Source organism: Cygnus olor, chromosome Z (assembly GCF_009769625.2).
Source record: "Cygnus olor isolate bCygOlo1 chromosome Z, bCygOlo1.pri.v2, whole genome shotgun sequence".
Lineage (NCBI taxonomy): Eukaryota > Metazoa > Chordata > Aves > Anseriformes > Anatidae > Cygnus > Cygnus olor.
The window spans coordinates 10,232,127-10,248,867 of record NC_049198.1 but is presented as its reverse complement, the minus strand read 5'-3'; the positions used below and the strand labels follow the sequence as shown (position 1 = coordinate 10,248,867).

At 42.3% G+C, this 16,741-nt stretch overlaps 1 protein-coding gene across 3 annotated transcripts in view; it reads right to left on the bottom strand.

Annotated features, from left to right (window-relative positions):
* The window catches only part of UNC13B (unc-13 homolog B), a 212,485-nt gene that overhangs the window by 169,297 nt on the left and 26,447 nt on the right, over nt 1–16,741 (bottom strand). For all 3 annotated transcript variants that reach the window (XM_040540269.1, XM_040540270.1, XM_040540271.1), the window contains exons 3-6: nt 15,579–15,678; nt 11,407–11,524; nt 10,250–10,373; nt 12–82 (exon numbers count right to left, since the gene is read on the bottom strand). In XM_040540269.1, the coding sequence (XP_040396203.1) occupies nt 12–82; nt 10,250–10,373; nt 11,407–11,524; nt 15,579–15,678 (413 nt within the window). The remainder of the gene's footprint in view (nt 1–11; nt 83–10,249; nt 10,374–11,406; nt 11,525–15,578; nt 15,679–16,741) is intronic.

Sequence of the window (16,741 nt, the reverse complement as noted above, 5' to 3'; positions counted from 1 at the left end):
CAGATATTTACCTCATCATCTCCCAGAGAATTTATTTGTTCTAATTTTCTGGTCCAGTATCTGGCTTCTTCCTCTGGGATATCTGTAACAGAGGAACAAGCCACACCATCTTATTAGCCAGTCAAGTCTGCATTTACCACCAGAAGCAATAAACAGGGAGGGTATTCCAAGAGCACACCACAGGAGAAAAAAAAAAACATACCACACAATTTTGAAGCAACAAGATTGGCCTGTACTCGTGCTCAGAAAATAAATGTTCTAAACACACAGTTCAGCACTTACATTACTTTCTTGTTTAAAGCCAATTAACCAAATATACACTGCACAAAGGTCAGAAAGAGTAAGACTGGTTCATATGATATTTAATTCAAGTATTAGTTGTATGAAGAGCCACTTCATAATAATGCACTTGCTAGATACTTAATAATACATAGCAAGATCAAGAGCCTCTCCTGGAGGCTTTTATAACCTCAGAAGAACAAGAAGTCCTTTTGGATAGCACATCTTACACGAAAACTTGGTATGACACAAATGTAGCAAAAAAAAAAAAAAAAAGAAGGAAACAATCTCTTGTTTTCCTTTGCAGGTAGTAAGCCAGATCTTGTGAGGAAATGAACAGTGCTACAGACAGTTATATTCATATGGAAGCACACTCCTGTTTCTACACCACAATGCAACTTCATTGGGAAATGAACCACAACAACCGTTTTACCTTCCAGGAGGTTTACCAAGTTAATGACTGACAGAACGTAGCAGGCATTACCACCTTTGTTTTGGGAACTATTTTTTATTTCACACTTTGAAGTAATGCAGCGTCCTAATGGTTTGAAGAGAACACAAAATTCTGCCACTCAAGACTTCATCTCTCAGAGGGCACCCCTGGAGATGCAGATGAACTGCTGAGGAGAGCTTAACCCAAGGCAAGTCAGGTACAAACTGTGACTAAAGAATAGAGCAAGAAGGGTACTGCACCAAGGGAAATAACCCACTGAAAGAAAAGCATCAGTCAGGCTCCCCATCCAGGAGAATTAGATGAATTATTTAGGGATGGGGGAAGAAGGGTGTAAAATCACTGGAAAAAGAGAAGGAAAGAAACCACAACTTTTTTTAAACCACGCTCAGCATCACCCCGCATGTAGAGTGGTCAGTTGACCATACCTCCGTGAGAGTTCAATGATTTCTGAAACGTGGTTATTCAGGACAAAACTACACAAATGTAGAAAACTTCAGAGCTCATATGGGATGGTCGTGGTAGAGGTAGGGATGGCTCCAGCTAGACACCACCAACTCTATAAGCCTCACCATCCCAAACGCTGACAAGTGAAGAGGAGCATAATACCATTTAGGCTAGTTTTCCAACCTCTTGTAACCCTTCACACTTCCTCGCACCTAGTTAGGTGTAAACATCTTAGCTGCAAAACAAGTTCACTTTCGTGAAACAAACTATACCCCACGAATATGGCCTCAACAATATGCATAGACAAGAACCCATAGAGAGGTAGGCTGGGAGGGTCTCCTGATAAAAAGGTAGTTCTGAGAGTTATATCCACTCTTGCTCCTGAGAGAAACAAGAAGTTTTATTGGCAGATGAACATTTCATTGGGATGGGAAATTAAAAAGAAAAAAGGCAACAAAAACAATGATTTCAGAAAGGACCAGGTATTTATTGTTTCTTAGACTCAGAGGGTTAGATGTGTCCCCTCCACCACACAAACTACCCTCTTACAAAGAGGGTGACCCCAAAATATCTGGAGAAAATAGCAGCCACTGTACTGAAACATAAACATCTTTCAACAAGAAAAAAGAACATTTCCAGATTTCACAGAATTTAAAGTTTCAGAAGTAGGCATTTCCCTGGACTATGAACAAATGACTACACTTTTAAAAAAAAAAAACAACTGTTTTTATGAAATGAGTCTCACCCAGGCAAGAAGGATAAAAATAGTCCCCACCTGAGAAAGTTTTAGGGTACTAGAAACCCAGTACCTGGGTCAAGAAAACCTGCATTAAGCAGAAAAGAGAAAAATTTGTTTCTCTTTTCTTGCAGGGAGACCAAAGTAATTTATTTTAATCATAATACACAGAGTCAGTTGCTCTTTCTGATGCGTACTACATTGCTTTGTTGTTATATGCTCTTAGAAAACAAAGTAGGAGAAACATGAGAGGGTCTTCAATAATTATGGGAATTATAGAAAAACATAGACGCTTTTGATCCTCAGAGCTGTGGATCACAGTTGCACAAAAACCTTGAGCTCCACGCAAATTAGGGATGACATTCAAAGGTTATCTGAACAGAACACATTTAGAATGAGGACATCAATTAACTGCACTGAGCATTGGACCCAAAGAGATTTAGGAAGACAAGAAACTCCAACAAGGACTTGAAGCAATCCAAATGTTACAAAAAAAATATGGAGTTTTGTACTCAAAAGCCATCACATCTGTAAAAGATGAAGAAAAACCTCAAACTGAGGACTAAAGATTACAGCCAAAACAATTAAAATAAAATCTAGAAATCCGGAAACGTGAAATCTAGACCAAGGAGACATAGGAGGAACGAAGCAATGGATTAATATCAACACAGCAGAAACTGCATTGGTCTCAGGGTAGGCTTCTATGCTTTCTTATAGACATCAGTTTAGCTGCACACCCAGGCAACAAAGAGCACTGTGTGCCTCTTGTATTTGTTGTTCCTATCTTGTATCCAAGATGCCTGTTTCACAAACAGAGCTAACAGATTTTTAGTACAGGTTTGCTGCTGTTCTAGCAAAACAGCTTCTTACATGAGTCTGCAATAAAGTCTGCTATGGTCTAGCTAATGGCTGTTTTAAGGACGTCTTTTTGATCTTAGGGACCCTCTTGTCATCGATACTAATGGCCATACAGTTACTACACAGCAAACTTCAAACATGAAACAATAAATTTCAGTCAAGTTACTTGCTCAGAAAAATAAACGCTCAATGAGACAGAATTACTGATTTTTTTTTTTAAAAAAGTTGAGAAATAAGTTTATTGCTATTTTTAGTTTCCCCACCCATTTGTGTCTGGCCTTAATCACCTGTTTTGTTGAAGCTGGTTCTTTGGAATGCAGAGAATGGAGATCCCTAATGCAGAGCTCACAGACGATGATGCTTACAAGCCTACATCCACTAGCCAGCTCCTACATCACTACCCAGCTTCGATTACAAGCCCAAGTTACTCTGCTACATTAACTTTTGCTTACAAGATAAGAAGCTGAACTAGTCCAAAAAGAGGCCATCTGATGCCAGCCAAGCACTCCACTGACAACGTGCACAGTAAACAGGAGGAGCAAGGCCATATTTTGCAGAGAAACAAAACTGCTGAACAAGAACAAAGAGGGGATGGGAAGACCTGTACCCTAGCATCCTGAGGCCTCTTACTGTGACACCAACACAGAAAGGTTGCAAGCTTTATTGTCCTTGCTCTACTGCCATCATTTGCTGAAAGCTGAAATCCCTGCCTCTCTGGGCTCCTGGTGTCAGGGAGCACCAAGGGCTGGATGCTCCCTAAGGGAGGGGAGGCGAGGGGGATCCCACGGCCAGCAGGGCAGGGACTTGCCAGCCAGGGCCCTGTCCTACAGCTCCCGAGCAATGTGAGCCAGGCAGGTCTGGAGATCATGGCCAGGTTCAAGCGAGAATCCATTCACCAGGCACACACATGGTGCTGACGAGGTGCATCTGAGGTCAAGCCAGGAAGATTCCTGCTTAGAAATCTCTAGCTTGCAATAACCAGAAGTTTCAGCACAAAAGCTTCTTTCTACTCTGGGAGGGCTTGGTCCAGAGCTCCTTGCTCTGCTCCTTGAACATCACCTTATGCCAACTGAGCTCTTCCTCAAGTAGCAAGCCCAGGGCTGGGGCATGTGCCAGGAGAATAAGTGCTGTAAGTAAAATAAATGCATCGCCCCCCCGACCCATTTCATACAAGCCTTCGCCTGGCTTCCTCTCTTCCCAGCCCCAGTTCCTCGCCTTTCCGGAGGAATGGGAGTCTTCACAAGCTCTCACTAAAAAGCCTTTGTAGACCTGAGCATTTCTCTTTCTGTACAGTTCCCAATAAAGCAACACAGAATATCTACTCCACCTGATGGGTAGATGCAGATCAGCATGCTCCCATGCTGGGAGTGATGTGAATACTAAAAGCATTTTTACTCCAATTATCTTACTAGAAACAGCCTGGCACAGACCCAAACTGCTATAGTTCAGGAGCCAAATGCATTTTAAGTACTCTATCTTGTGCAACTCACACATAGCCACTGAGCTTCTAAACAGGAGAACAGGGTAAAATTGCCTCTAAACAGCACAATTTCACACTTGAAAAGCAGTATCTCGAAAAGTCTGTGGCAGCACACACTCACTACATCTGAGGAGACTGTCTTCTCCACACCAGCAAAGTTTCTAAAAAAAAAAAAAAAAAGACATATCAAGGTAAGGAGGCAGCTTTTCTATCTCATTCCTGAGAAGGATCAGATTTGATCAGTGGAGAAAGCTGCTCCAACCTGTCTTAGCGTACAACTGCTTCCTCCCATCAAGAAGGCAGTTTGTTATTTTTAAAAGAGCACAAAAATGCTTTGTACTATAGGGGTTAACATGAACCATTACTGAGTTGATATTTCAAATGCTCACACTTTGGTGCGTTCTCACAGAAGATGACTTTCAGTCATCCTGTTTCTCCAGGATCAAACATTTCAGAACATAAGGCTGGCAGGGGACATTTAGTTGACAGTCCAGTGCCCGGCACCGCAGCCCACCACACACAGGTGCTCACTGCAGACAGGGCTCCCCCATACACCACAAGCTAGCACCATAATAACACTACCAAGCACATGGCAAGAGCTGCATCTGGAACCTGCAATGGGTTATGCGGAAGTTCTAACAAGTTATATTGTTGTTCCATTACGGAACTGGGCATTAACAAAGTTTAATTTCTGGATGACCCAAAGAAAGGTCATTTTATATCACCAGGAGCAACAGAGACTACAGCAAGTCTCACCAGCCTTTTTTAGGAGATGATTGCTTCCCAACCCCAAGCCTGGTAAACACTTAAAAATATGCTCACTTGAAAAAGGGAAAAAAAATCTCTTGGCTGTCTGCATCAGGTACTACCACTAGCAGCATCAGCACACTCTTGCACTCCTTTCTGCTTTTAGCTGTCACCCATCTCCAGAGTACCAGGAGAAAACACACCAGGGAAGAATCCCAAACATACCAGGTGGAACCAAAAAGAGCAATTTAATCCAGGAAATAGAAAGACTGGCTTGTTTGTACTAACCTCACTGTATATGCAATCATGTTTTACACCAAGGACTTCACCTTTTTAGTGTTTCGTATTTGTTCTTTTTCTTTTTCCCCTCTTATAATCCCTTGCAAACTTTTCAAGCTCCAGCTAAACATATTGAAACACTTTAAATGAGTAGATATGAGTAGCCTGGGGTAGGGTATTGCTGTGCATCACCTAACCTAAATGAAACAGAGTAGCCAGAAGTGATGGAATAAGTACAAAAGCACAGCCAAAGGGAAGAACACTGTTTTGTTACAGCTGCATTTTAGCACACCTGGAAAGCAGCACAAGCTGCACGTGTGCACACACGTTGCTCAGGTTCTCCTGCATCTATAACAGCCAGGAGGAGTTCACCCAGGAAACAAAACGTGATACACAATGTTCCCAAGTGTCACTGCAAACACACTTATTAAAACATTACGTCTACAGTGACAAAGCTGCTGACTTAAGAACTTTCACGGCAGATCAATGATCCATTTAGTTCTCTATGTGGACTTAAAGCAGCAGTTTCCAGCTGATAAAAACAAGACAGTATTAACATGCAGGCATGAAGAGTCCCCTCTGCTAGCCCCCCAGCTACAGGAGGGCTCCTCAGCAAATCCACCAGGAGCGATGCAGAGGCTGTGAGCTGAGCTACCTCCCTGCACGTCTCCAAGTCTCACAGGGCAGGAAAAAAGAGCCTAAACCACCTCATAGTTCTTCTTTCTCTACCCCACAGGCAATGGCAGCAGACACGCAGTCAGCATGAGAAGGGAAGCACTGCTGGACGAGATGATACGGGCAGACGCTGTCTTCCCAAGAGGAATATCCCACATGCTCAGTACCTCCAGCTGTTCAATCAGCCTCTGCCCTTGTCCTGAAGGGCAAACTGAAAAGGAAGTTCTAAGAAAGGTAGCGGCATTCTTCCAGGGAAGAGCAGCAGAAGCCTTCAAACAGCTAACTGATGCTCCCATCCTTTGCTGGACATTACAAAACACTGCACAAGCTGACAACTTTTCACACTCCATAATAAAAACCTTTCAATATAGCTGTGTCAAGTTCCTGTTATTTCAGCATTTGGCGTAGAAAGCAAAGGAACAAATAATAGATGCATTACAAATGATCACTTGTCTTATATCAGAAAGAGAAAAGTCACTAAATTCTTGTTACTTACTTAACATTCTTAATTTTCTTCATGAAATCCTACTTCTCAGAATTAGATTTTGTGGTTCTGTAGAACATTATAAATTTTAAAATACTGTTTAAAAATGAAAACAAAACAGCAAAAACAAGAGTACTGTGTTGAGTGGATTAGCAGGGAGAAAACACTCTATTACATGTAATATTCATCACTTGTTAAATCCAGGTTCTGTACCACATAACAGTTTACAGGAAGTCTGTTTTTCCTATACTTGAAAAAAATCACAAAATGTAACACATTCCAAAACACGAATTGCAGAGTAAAGTTCACTTTTTGATACCGTCTGAACATAAAAAGCCATCAGAAATTCACATTCTTTTAAAACAGAGATCATTTACAAGTACCATCAGAATGAACTTAGATGAGAAGGTAGCAGCTGCCAGCCTTCACTTTAGCTACCCTTGCTGTGTTCTCTCCCTGTCAGAAGGCTAAACATTTGCCCCAAAGAACCAATATTTCACCCTACATCAAAATGGTCAACTGCTCCTCTCCTCACATTAAAAAATAAAAATAAAATAAAATAAATCATGGTATCACAGAATCATTTAGGTTGGAAAAGACCTCTAAGATCATCTGGTCCAACCTTTAACCTAGCACTGCCAAGTCCACCATTAAACCATGTCCCCAGACACCACATCTACACGTTTTCTGAAGACCTCCAGGGATGGTGACTCAACTACTTCTCTAGGCAGCCTGTTCCAATGCTTCACAACCCCTTCAGTGAAGAATTTTTCCCTAATATCCAATCTAAACCTCCCATAGCACAAGTTAATGCCATTATTCCTCTTGTCATAACACAGGAAAATTATGAAAGTTTAAATTTAAACTCATATTCCTGTTATTTTTCCGCTGTGCTCCCCTATTCTTAGGTATATAATGGATACAGAGATTAGAGTTAGATAGATAAAGCAAAGTGGGCTGGTGAATAAAATAAGGGTTGAGAAGGAAGCAGACCTGGCATTACCTTCTTGATGAGCCAGTACTTTTGCAAATACAGCTGGAGAAGCCAAGACACCTGAATTTGAGCATCACAGCCAAGCCCAAGCAATCCACTATGAGGACTAGCTACGGCAGCTATCCACAAAAGTCCCTCTGCAGTTGGAAATCAGCTTGCCATTATTTTGCATTAAAGTCATAGCCTGTGGCCCACAACTGACCATGTTTACAATGAGAGACGCTTCCTAGTAGGAATGTCACTGAACTACAGTAACGCTCAGCTCTGAGAAAGTTCCTAACACTACCACGTCACCTCCTGAGAAAGGGAATGTGTGGTCAGGAGATGCTAAAATCTTTCCAGCTCCTTTCTTTTGCATTCTGCCCTTTCCCTGTTTAAATAAGAATCGAAAAGCGAAAAAGAATTCAAAAGGCATGAGTGAAATCCATGGAAGTTTTACACACAATCATACACATGCCTACCTTTTAAGCACATTTTTCCAGCACTTGTAAGAGATCACCATTGTCTATTGTTTTCAGAGAATGGATTTTATATGTCATTAAATCCCCAACTGAATGAAAAACCAACCAACCAAACAAAAAAATCTTAGTCTCTGATTTACAGCATCTCAAAAAAAATCCCAGATGTGGACATGGAGGGACAGCAGCAACTGTTGTACCTTGTTGTACCATGTAAAGCGCAACAGTGACAATGCCTACATCTGTCAAAACTTTACAAATGGAAATCTCACGGAGAGAGTAGTTCTTCAACCTGAGTAGGGTTATGCAAATATCCACAGGAGTTTAACACGTAGGACAGAGCAGTGGACGTCAGCATAAGCAATGAATCAGGGTTAAGCTGGGGACACTGTGAAATTGTGCTGAATGCAACAGTTTTGAGCTATATCCGTAAGCTCTGCGTAGAAAACCTACCCAGGATCTACCCAGCACTGCAGCTAAAAGTGGCAGAGTGACAGACGGTGCTTCGTTCAGTGTCACCTGGCCACACTCAGAATAGAGCTTACATGCTGCTGAAGTAAATGGGGGAAAAAAGCTCCATAATTCTGATATTTTTAGAAAAAAAAGTTAATTTTGCCTCTTTAAAAACAAAAAATGAAAACAAAAAATACCAAAATCCAAAAAAACTACCAACAAAGAAAACCACAGCACAGTTCCTGACTGCAAGGTCCGGTAGGGATCACTAGAAAGCACTAATCCATGGGGATCCATGGCAACATCCTCAGATACCATTTTAGAGCTGACCTCGGCAGAAATGAAACTTTCCTGTTTGAGGATATCAAGATTTACTGCATCTTGAAAAGTTAGCAACAAAAAGTTAAAGTGTGCTGTCAAAGAGAACATGCTGACAACATATCAGAGTTCTTCCCTAGAGAATTTTTCCTTATATGTAATTTTATGCTTGTTCAGCCCAGTAACAAAAACTTATCTGTACAAGCCTGCATTTGTCCTTCTCCAAGTTAACGCATTAAGGGACTGTTCCAAAAGAAGGTCCAATCCCCCTAGTCAATGAACTTCCCACTGACAGTGTGACAGCAGTGAATCACCAGCAGAGTTTTTATGAGGAATGGGGATGGCTCCACACCAGCATCAGACAGCTTAGGACGTCAGACACCTTCTCCCCTTTACACACTGGGCTGTAAAGAGCAGTGCCTGCTACCTTTACAGAACACTACACTCACCCTAATTGCACCATCCAGCCACTTGTGCACTTGAAACAGTACACTCAGCGTAGCTCTCAGAGCACAACATGCAATTTATATCGATTTTAGCGCCACAGGACCAAAGCCCACATCCTCCCTTGCACCAGGAAGGGAGGTTTATGAGACTAGTAGATGACCCAACTTCTTTCCACAACAGATGGCCGATCCTGGCAGTTGCTGGCCAAATGCCAAGGGGTGTACAAATGCTCCACCAGTCCTTAGAGCAAATCAAATTGTTCAACTCTGCCAAGGGCTTAGTTAAAAAAAAAAAAAAAAAAAAGAGATGAGGCCAGCAATGACAGGCATTTAAAAAAAACACACTAAAGGGCCTAAAGCAGGAAAGGAAAGGGAAAAACAAACAAAACACACACACACGAGCCCCCAAAACATCGTCTCTGTTCTAATGGCCTGGTAAGAGCTGGAAAGAGCTCTATAAATGCCTTGGATGCAGTCTAGGCTAAGCCCTTCCTTTTGGTTCTCCCACCTCCTCATTCAGAAAAAATAAAATAAAAAACAAACAACAAAAAAAACCACACACCTTTACTTAAGATGGGTTTGCTCCAATTAGCTGTTTTTCCACATTCTGTACTTTTCAACTACAAGTAACTTCCCAAAAGGGAGTTATTCTTATGACACCAAGTTATTTACATACCCTGTTAATGATAACGTTCAGTGGCTCTAAACATTAATGTTCCACTAACTGAACTGCATGCTTTTCGCAGCGTTTAAGTGCAGCTAGCACATACAGCTCATTCTAAACAGCTCTAACAACAAACTTGACCTCTTCCAGAGCCACATGTGTCTAGATTCAAAGAAGCAAATGTTCCCCACTCAGGAACAAAATGTCTGACTGCACAATCCTGAAATATTACTAGTGGTTTCTTAAACTGCTGCTAGTCTAAACATTCCAGCACTCTGAGACTTTCAAATCTTCCCTCTTGATTCTTATCTTGTAAGTTAGAAAGTAGCCAAACAAGAAATGAACAGCAGCAATTTGATCTGTACTGAACTATTTTGACAGAACTGCAAATATGCACAACTTGATTTTATGACTCAGGTTGCTCCCAGACACTTTATCTCCACTGTCAGTGCCCTAGGTAAGTTACTGAAATGCACTCACCAAAAGGTAATTCAAATCTCGTGTCCAGCAAAATTCTGTGAGGAGTCGGGTTTTTGGTTCCACAGATTTCATCATGTTTCATTACAACTTCTGCCTCTAGCGTAGACCACTCCCCAGGACCTTCCTGTGAATCACAAGCCACAGATGAAGTTTAAAGTCTGACAGGTCCTTTTGGAGCAACCTGTCACACATTTGTTAAGATAAAAAACTCCAGGAAGAGCCTCCACACAGTATTATCAAGACATAGTACCTGCTTTTAACACCTAATGACATCCATACAGCATGTGCTGGCAGTTTTGGCTTCCAAGTCCTAAAGGCGTTTATAAAGATGAGAAGCAAACACCTCACAACAGACCTACTACTGTTTTAAGTAGAACTGCAAAGGTAAGAAGTACTCAAAAGCAGTCAGCAGGGAGTACCTGGGCAGCCAGAGGAATCGAGCATCAGCTATGCCTTTTGGCCACACTAGTGGGCATCCACACCCTTTTCTTTTTATGGACAATATAAACTCCCTTTCCCTGCTCAAATTCAGTAATTTTTTAATTAAATGACCTGAAATTTGAGGTTTAAAAAAAAATCCCACTTAGCTGCAAGAAACACAGAACTACCAATTTTGGTAGACAGAGGAGTTATAGATATCAGTGCATCCTATTTCCTACTTTTTTTTCGGTACATATCAGCACCACTAGAAAACATCTTAACACTGCACCCAGAATTAAAAAAAAAAAATGAAGACATGTTCTGGGCCTGCCTTGAGAGTCAGCTTGTCTGTTATCATAACACCCTCTTCAGCAGGAACTTACAGAAATTTAAGCATCAGACTAAAGGGTCCTCAAAACCTCAGACACATGTCAACTATACAAGTTCCTTAACAGATTAAGCACTATTTTCTGAGTTAACATATAAGACCAGAGACAACTACTTAAGTTCAGTTTTGATCTCCCTGTTGGGAACCTCGTCCAAAAAAAAAAAAAACAAACAAACATACCGCACACACAAAGTCATGCGGACACAGCCCTCTTCCCTCACACAACCTTCTTGACTTTGCAAGTGGAAGTTCTGCTGAGAAGCACAGTCCTGAGCTGCACCAGACTAGATTTGTAACACTAACTATCAACGTTGGAGTTGTAAAAACAAAGTTTCTGTGTCAGTTTAACCTCATCAGATTGACGAATGGCTTTCAAAGCAATCCACACGGTCCCAACCAGGGTGTCCCAGATAAGTCCTTTGTTCCACACTTCAACAATTAGGCCCAGGTCCAGCCGACTGATCTCACTGCAAGAAAGGAAAAGGCAGCACAGGTGAGGAAAAAGAAGAACACAAAACCATTCCACTTTACATTCTGCACTACCAACATGATTATCCCAGTGAACTCTTTCCACACAGCTCTGTCAAGCTGCAGACAGCTTCCAGAAGTGTGTGGCCAAGGCAGCTCGTGCTCATAGGGAATTCCTAATGAGCATTTTCTCATAATTTAACACCAACTACATAAAGACTACAAAATAAAACTGTGAACTATCTCATGCATGGACTGCCTGTTGGAAAATTATCTCAATGGCTATGTGCACAGGAAAAGGAAATATATCTTGGGCTGAAATATAGAGGTGAGCAATTCTTTGTCATCAGCTACCCCATTTCTAACAAAGCAGGTGTATGCTCACCCTCAGCAACACGAGCATATTCTGTCAGGCCCGAACATGCTAATACATATTCCAGAGCTGCCACATGCCAAGAGTAACAGTCCCAAACACAGCTATGCTGCAGTAGCAGCACTACCTATTGCACAGAGCCACACTTCGCTGCTTCTGTTCCAGTGCTGGCTTGTTCCTCTGCAGGGCACTGCAAGGCCTTGAGCCATGCAAGTCTCTGGCAGCATGACCACTCTGGCCACATGACCACTGAGTGCAAAATTCTTGGACATAATAATTGTTTTCCCTCTCAGTGAGCGAAGGATACATCACGAATTCAGCATAAGAACAGCATAAACAGGTGCACAGCCTGAATGTTGGTAAAAGCAATGGAGCACAGAAGAATCCTGATCTGTCCATTGATACAACACTGTCCCATCTATAGGCAAAGGCTGTAGCTCCTACTTTTTTGAGCTCAGGACTTCTTCTTGTGCAACTGCTAATCCCCAAAAGTAGGTATCTTGGGCACAGAGTGCTGCTGTTTGCTGTCCTTCTGTCCAGTTAAATGCATCCATGCTAAGTTTAAAAAATAAATTAGCTAATCACTAATTTCTGTAGAATGTCATCTTGGCCAAAAAAGAACCACTGCAAATCCCAGCATATATTTGAGCTTTGTCCCAGCTTTGGGACAAACAAGCTTTGAGCTTTTTTTGTCCTTACAACTTCATAAGAGAATGTTTTGTCTCTAAGTCTCAAAACAAATCCTACAGCCAGAGCAAAGCACACTGACATCAAATTTTTTAGGCTGGATAAGAGGAGGCTGAGGGGAGACCTCGTCACTCTCTACAACTACCTGAAAGGAGGCTGCAGCAAGGAGGTCCTTTTTCTCAGGTGACAAGTAATAGGATGTGAGAAAATGGCCTCAAGTTGCTTCAGAGGGGTTTAGATTGGATATCAGGCAGAATTTCTTCAAAGAGAAAGTGGTCAAGCATTGGAATGGGCTGCCCATGGAACTGCTGGAGTCCCTGTCCCTGGAGATACTTAAGAGATGTGTGGACATGGCACTAAGGGACGTGGTTTAGTGGTGGGACTCAGGAGGTGAGCCTGATGTTTGGACTTGATGATCTTGAAGGTTTTTTCCAACCTAAATGATTCTGTGACTCTATTTTTGGATGTTGCTACTCCATACAGCCAAGCTAAGAACTGTCCACCTGTGCTGTCACTGCTCTGCCTTCCCACTGCTTGCCTCTTGAGAGCCTGACTTTTATCTGATTGAACAGACAAACCTGAAATAACAAAAATGCCTGATTTTCTGTTGGCTGGACAAGTGGGAGGCCACAAATGGAATAGAAGGAAAGATATACTGTAAAACTACATTCTTTGATTCAATATACACTGACATAATAAGACCTTAAGAGACACTTGACAGGTTCCTGTACAGAATTCCACAGGACAGGTCACCAGATTTAAAAAAATAAAAGGATTTTCAGTGCAATGGCTTTGTTTGCCTTTGACTGTCTCCATTTCTCCACCTTCTGGTTAGACGCAGAATAGCTTCAAAGAACAAAAGAGATTTTAACTTGGTGTCCCTCCCTTCTCACACGCACACAGAATTTAAAGGAAAGACATTTCTAACAACTTTAACACTCATTAAATCATCATGTTCTAACATCACAGTTTGCACTTTCACTTCAGAGGTGCTTGTTGCAAGTATGCAGCCCATTTAAAGCTGCTTCAAAACTAGAAGATGTCCCCAAAGACGACACAGAAGTGCTTTGCTGATCTGGTAAAAAGCAAATCTCAAACATTCCCAGAGCGTCAAACACTGAACTGTTACTTCTCACAAAGAGCATTTCTCACAAAGAGGAAGCAAAAACTACATACAGGGATAGAAAGTCTTTCCTCGGTTACACTGTGTTCTACTACACCTTATAAAAATGGTAAACAGACAGTAAAAGCACCCTTCCTTCAGCGAAAAACTCCTGTGTTTGGAGAAAAAAAAATGGTTTTGTTATAAAGAAGCCTCCCAACTGCACTGTTGCCTGGCTAAAGAAGAGGAGATAATGTTGAGGTGGTTCAGCTAATATTCTGCTTTCCTATCCCCTAGCAACTAATTACGGAGTAGCACAGTGACCTTACAGCATGCTAGCTGAACTGCTAGCTGCATTCAGAGAGCAGTTCCAAGAGCTGTCAGAGGAAGGAGGAGGAGCAGCCTAGAGCAGTCACCCAACACAAGTGCCATGCTTAAATCACTGCTGAGTAGCCTCCTCGGTACTGGGCCATGTTTAAAGCTATTTTCTGCCCATGGGTCAAGCACAAATCACAGAAGAATGAGTTAGTAGCTCCGGTACTGGCATAGGACTTGGCAGACAGGTACAATTCCCTGCCCTGACCTTTCCCCAGTCCTGCATGCTTTGTGTTAGCGGCAGTCACAGCCTCTGTGCGAAAAGAAACTCCAAAGCTAAGCAGATGGAGTTCAGGAGCATGTGTTTCACCAGACACTGAAGGACAGGCTCCAAACTCTCCTTCCTGAAGCACACACCTCAGGTGCGGTTCCAAAAACAAACAAAGGCCATAAAACAAGAGAGATGGGAGCACTGCTCTGACGTTAACACTGTGTTGACCCAGGTGAACTCCTTGCTCAGAGGCAAAAGTTTCCCACTTCTGGCAGAGGTGAACCAACTGCCGCTGGATTGGGTAACGCGCTCACTAGGCCCCATGTGCATCTCTTGCTACAGGCACTGTATGAACACCTTAGTTCCACTCAAAAACAGCAGCACCAGCTTTGCATTCCACTAGACCAACCTGATTCCCCCACCTAACAGCAGTGTCCAAGTCAAGTTCAGATAAAAGAACCTGGGTGTCGAGGATTTAGTAAACTTTGTTCACTTTGCCTTACAAAGCTACAGAAACAAAACCAGATGCACTATCAATGAGCCATTCATTCACTCGAGTCAAACAAAAAAAAAAAGGCACCATTCTAAAAGATAATGGGAAATCTCTGGCTGTGGGTCAGGACTATGAGAACCAGAGCAAATCACAGGTGCCAGCTGCCCCAGAAGTCCTGGGTGAGCTGGAACTAGTTCTGCTGCTTGTGGCAGGGACTGACAGCCCCTCAGCTGCAGTTGGGGAGCTGGAAAACACATTCATGGGCACCAGGCCAATGGCAGAAAACATGGAAGCCTTGAAAAGTCTGAAGTCTGATCAAGAATAGCTCCTGCACACAGGTAACCAGGATCAGAGCGTTGAAGCCCTGAGTGCACTAACAGGTCTTAATTACCCCGACCAGCCTCATCAGGGGCCTCCACCCACACCTTCTTCCCATGGCCCAGGATCTCCAGTTAAGCCCAGCTACAGTCCTTCAGTCCTCACCTAAGCTGTCTTGCAGATGTGCTCATCTCCGGCTGAGCCACAGCTGCACCCACATCTGCCCATGGACCCCATCAATCCAGACCCAACCCTCAGACTTCCCAGCTCCACCTCAGCCTTGCCACTAAGGACCTGGCTGGCAATTGCAGGGCTACCTTGACCATTACTAGACATAATCCTGAGCCTGACCAGCTAAATTCTACTCCCTGCTTGACCTCGGAGCTGTGTCATTACTACAGGCTTGTCTGATGACCTGTCTCTCAGCAGCTTCATGTAAATGGCAGTGCAAATCCCACAAGCACCTCACCACTGCACAGCACCACCACACTTACAACATGAAGTCCTGTTCCCAGCATGGTTGGTCGCCTCGCACTGCTACCGTCGTGCTCTTCACATTTTGCACTTTCAGGGTCACATATGTATTGAATTTATCTGGCGAATAAGAGACAAAAAGTTTTCTTCTTCAGTACACCATTTCATCACATAAGCACAACATTTCAAGGTTTTCAGTCTGTACACTGCATCCCAGGGGGACCAAAACCAAAAGCCCAGGTGGAAAGACATCAGTGGGTTAAAGACCCAAAAGTTCAAGATGCCTTTCATCTTCCAACAAAGTTTCAACCACTTTTTTAAAAATAATAATAATAATAAAAATGGATAGCAAAGCACTTGCAGTAACTCAGAGACAAAGGAAAGAGTATAAAATCCTGAAGAACATTGCCGCTTTGAGTGACTGCTTCCTGAAATGCAGATGAAAGGAAGAGACACTCCAAAGGAACAGGGCTCATCACATGGACTGTGCACAGCTAAAAATAAAACTTGCAAAAGACAAAAGCCAGAAGCTGTTCGGCTGATCATACTATCTCTTCCCTTCTGACCTAACTACTTTCTAGTTCCTATCTGATTTTCTATCTACACGTCCACAAGAAAAAAACAAAAAACACTTAGGCAGAAAGCAAAAAGTGATTTATGCTGAGTGTGCTAAAACTGATCTCTATTGGCTAAACCGGTTGACCTAGACAAATTGTGTTATGCTCACATTTTGACAAGACAGGGTTTGTTCAGATGTTTTGCTTTTCCTCTTAAATCTGAAGAAAAAGCCCAGAAAAGCTTTTTTTCCTAGTTGCTACTAACTCTTTGCTAATAAAACCAAAAGCAGTCAAGCATAGACACACATGAAGTCTGAGTATCAGCATCTAAGAAAACTCCCTTTTAAGATGAGTTACCAACTCAGACCTATCAGTTTCATCAAACCCAGAACAAGACATCTACTAAGTAGCTAGAAAGCAGTGAACAAATTTTAATACTTTGATGTTCTGCTGTACCTATTCTCAGTTTACATCAGATCACAGTCCATTTTAATACTGCCAAAATTCACATTGCTGTGAGCTACTTTAGCATGTCCCAGCATCTAGCTTCAAGTATCCTAAATGGACATGTAGGAAAGGGGAACTTCATGATACAGAAACTCAAGCAGGAGTGACATCTCCCACTT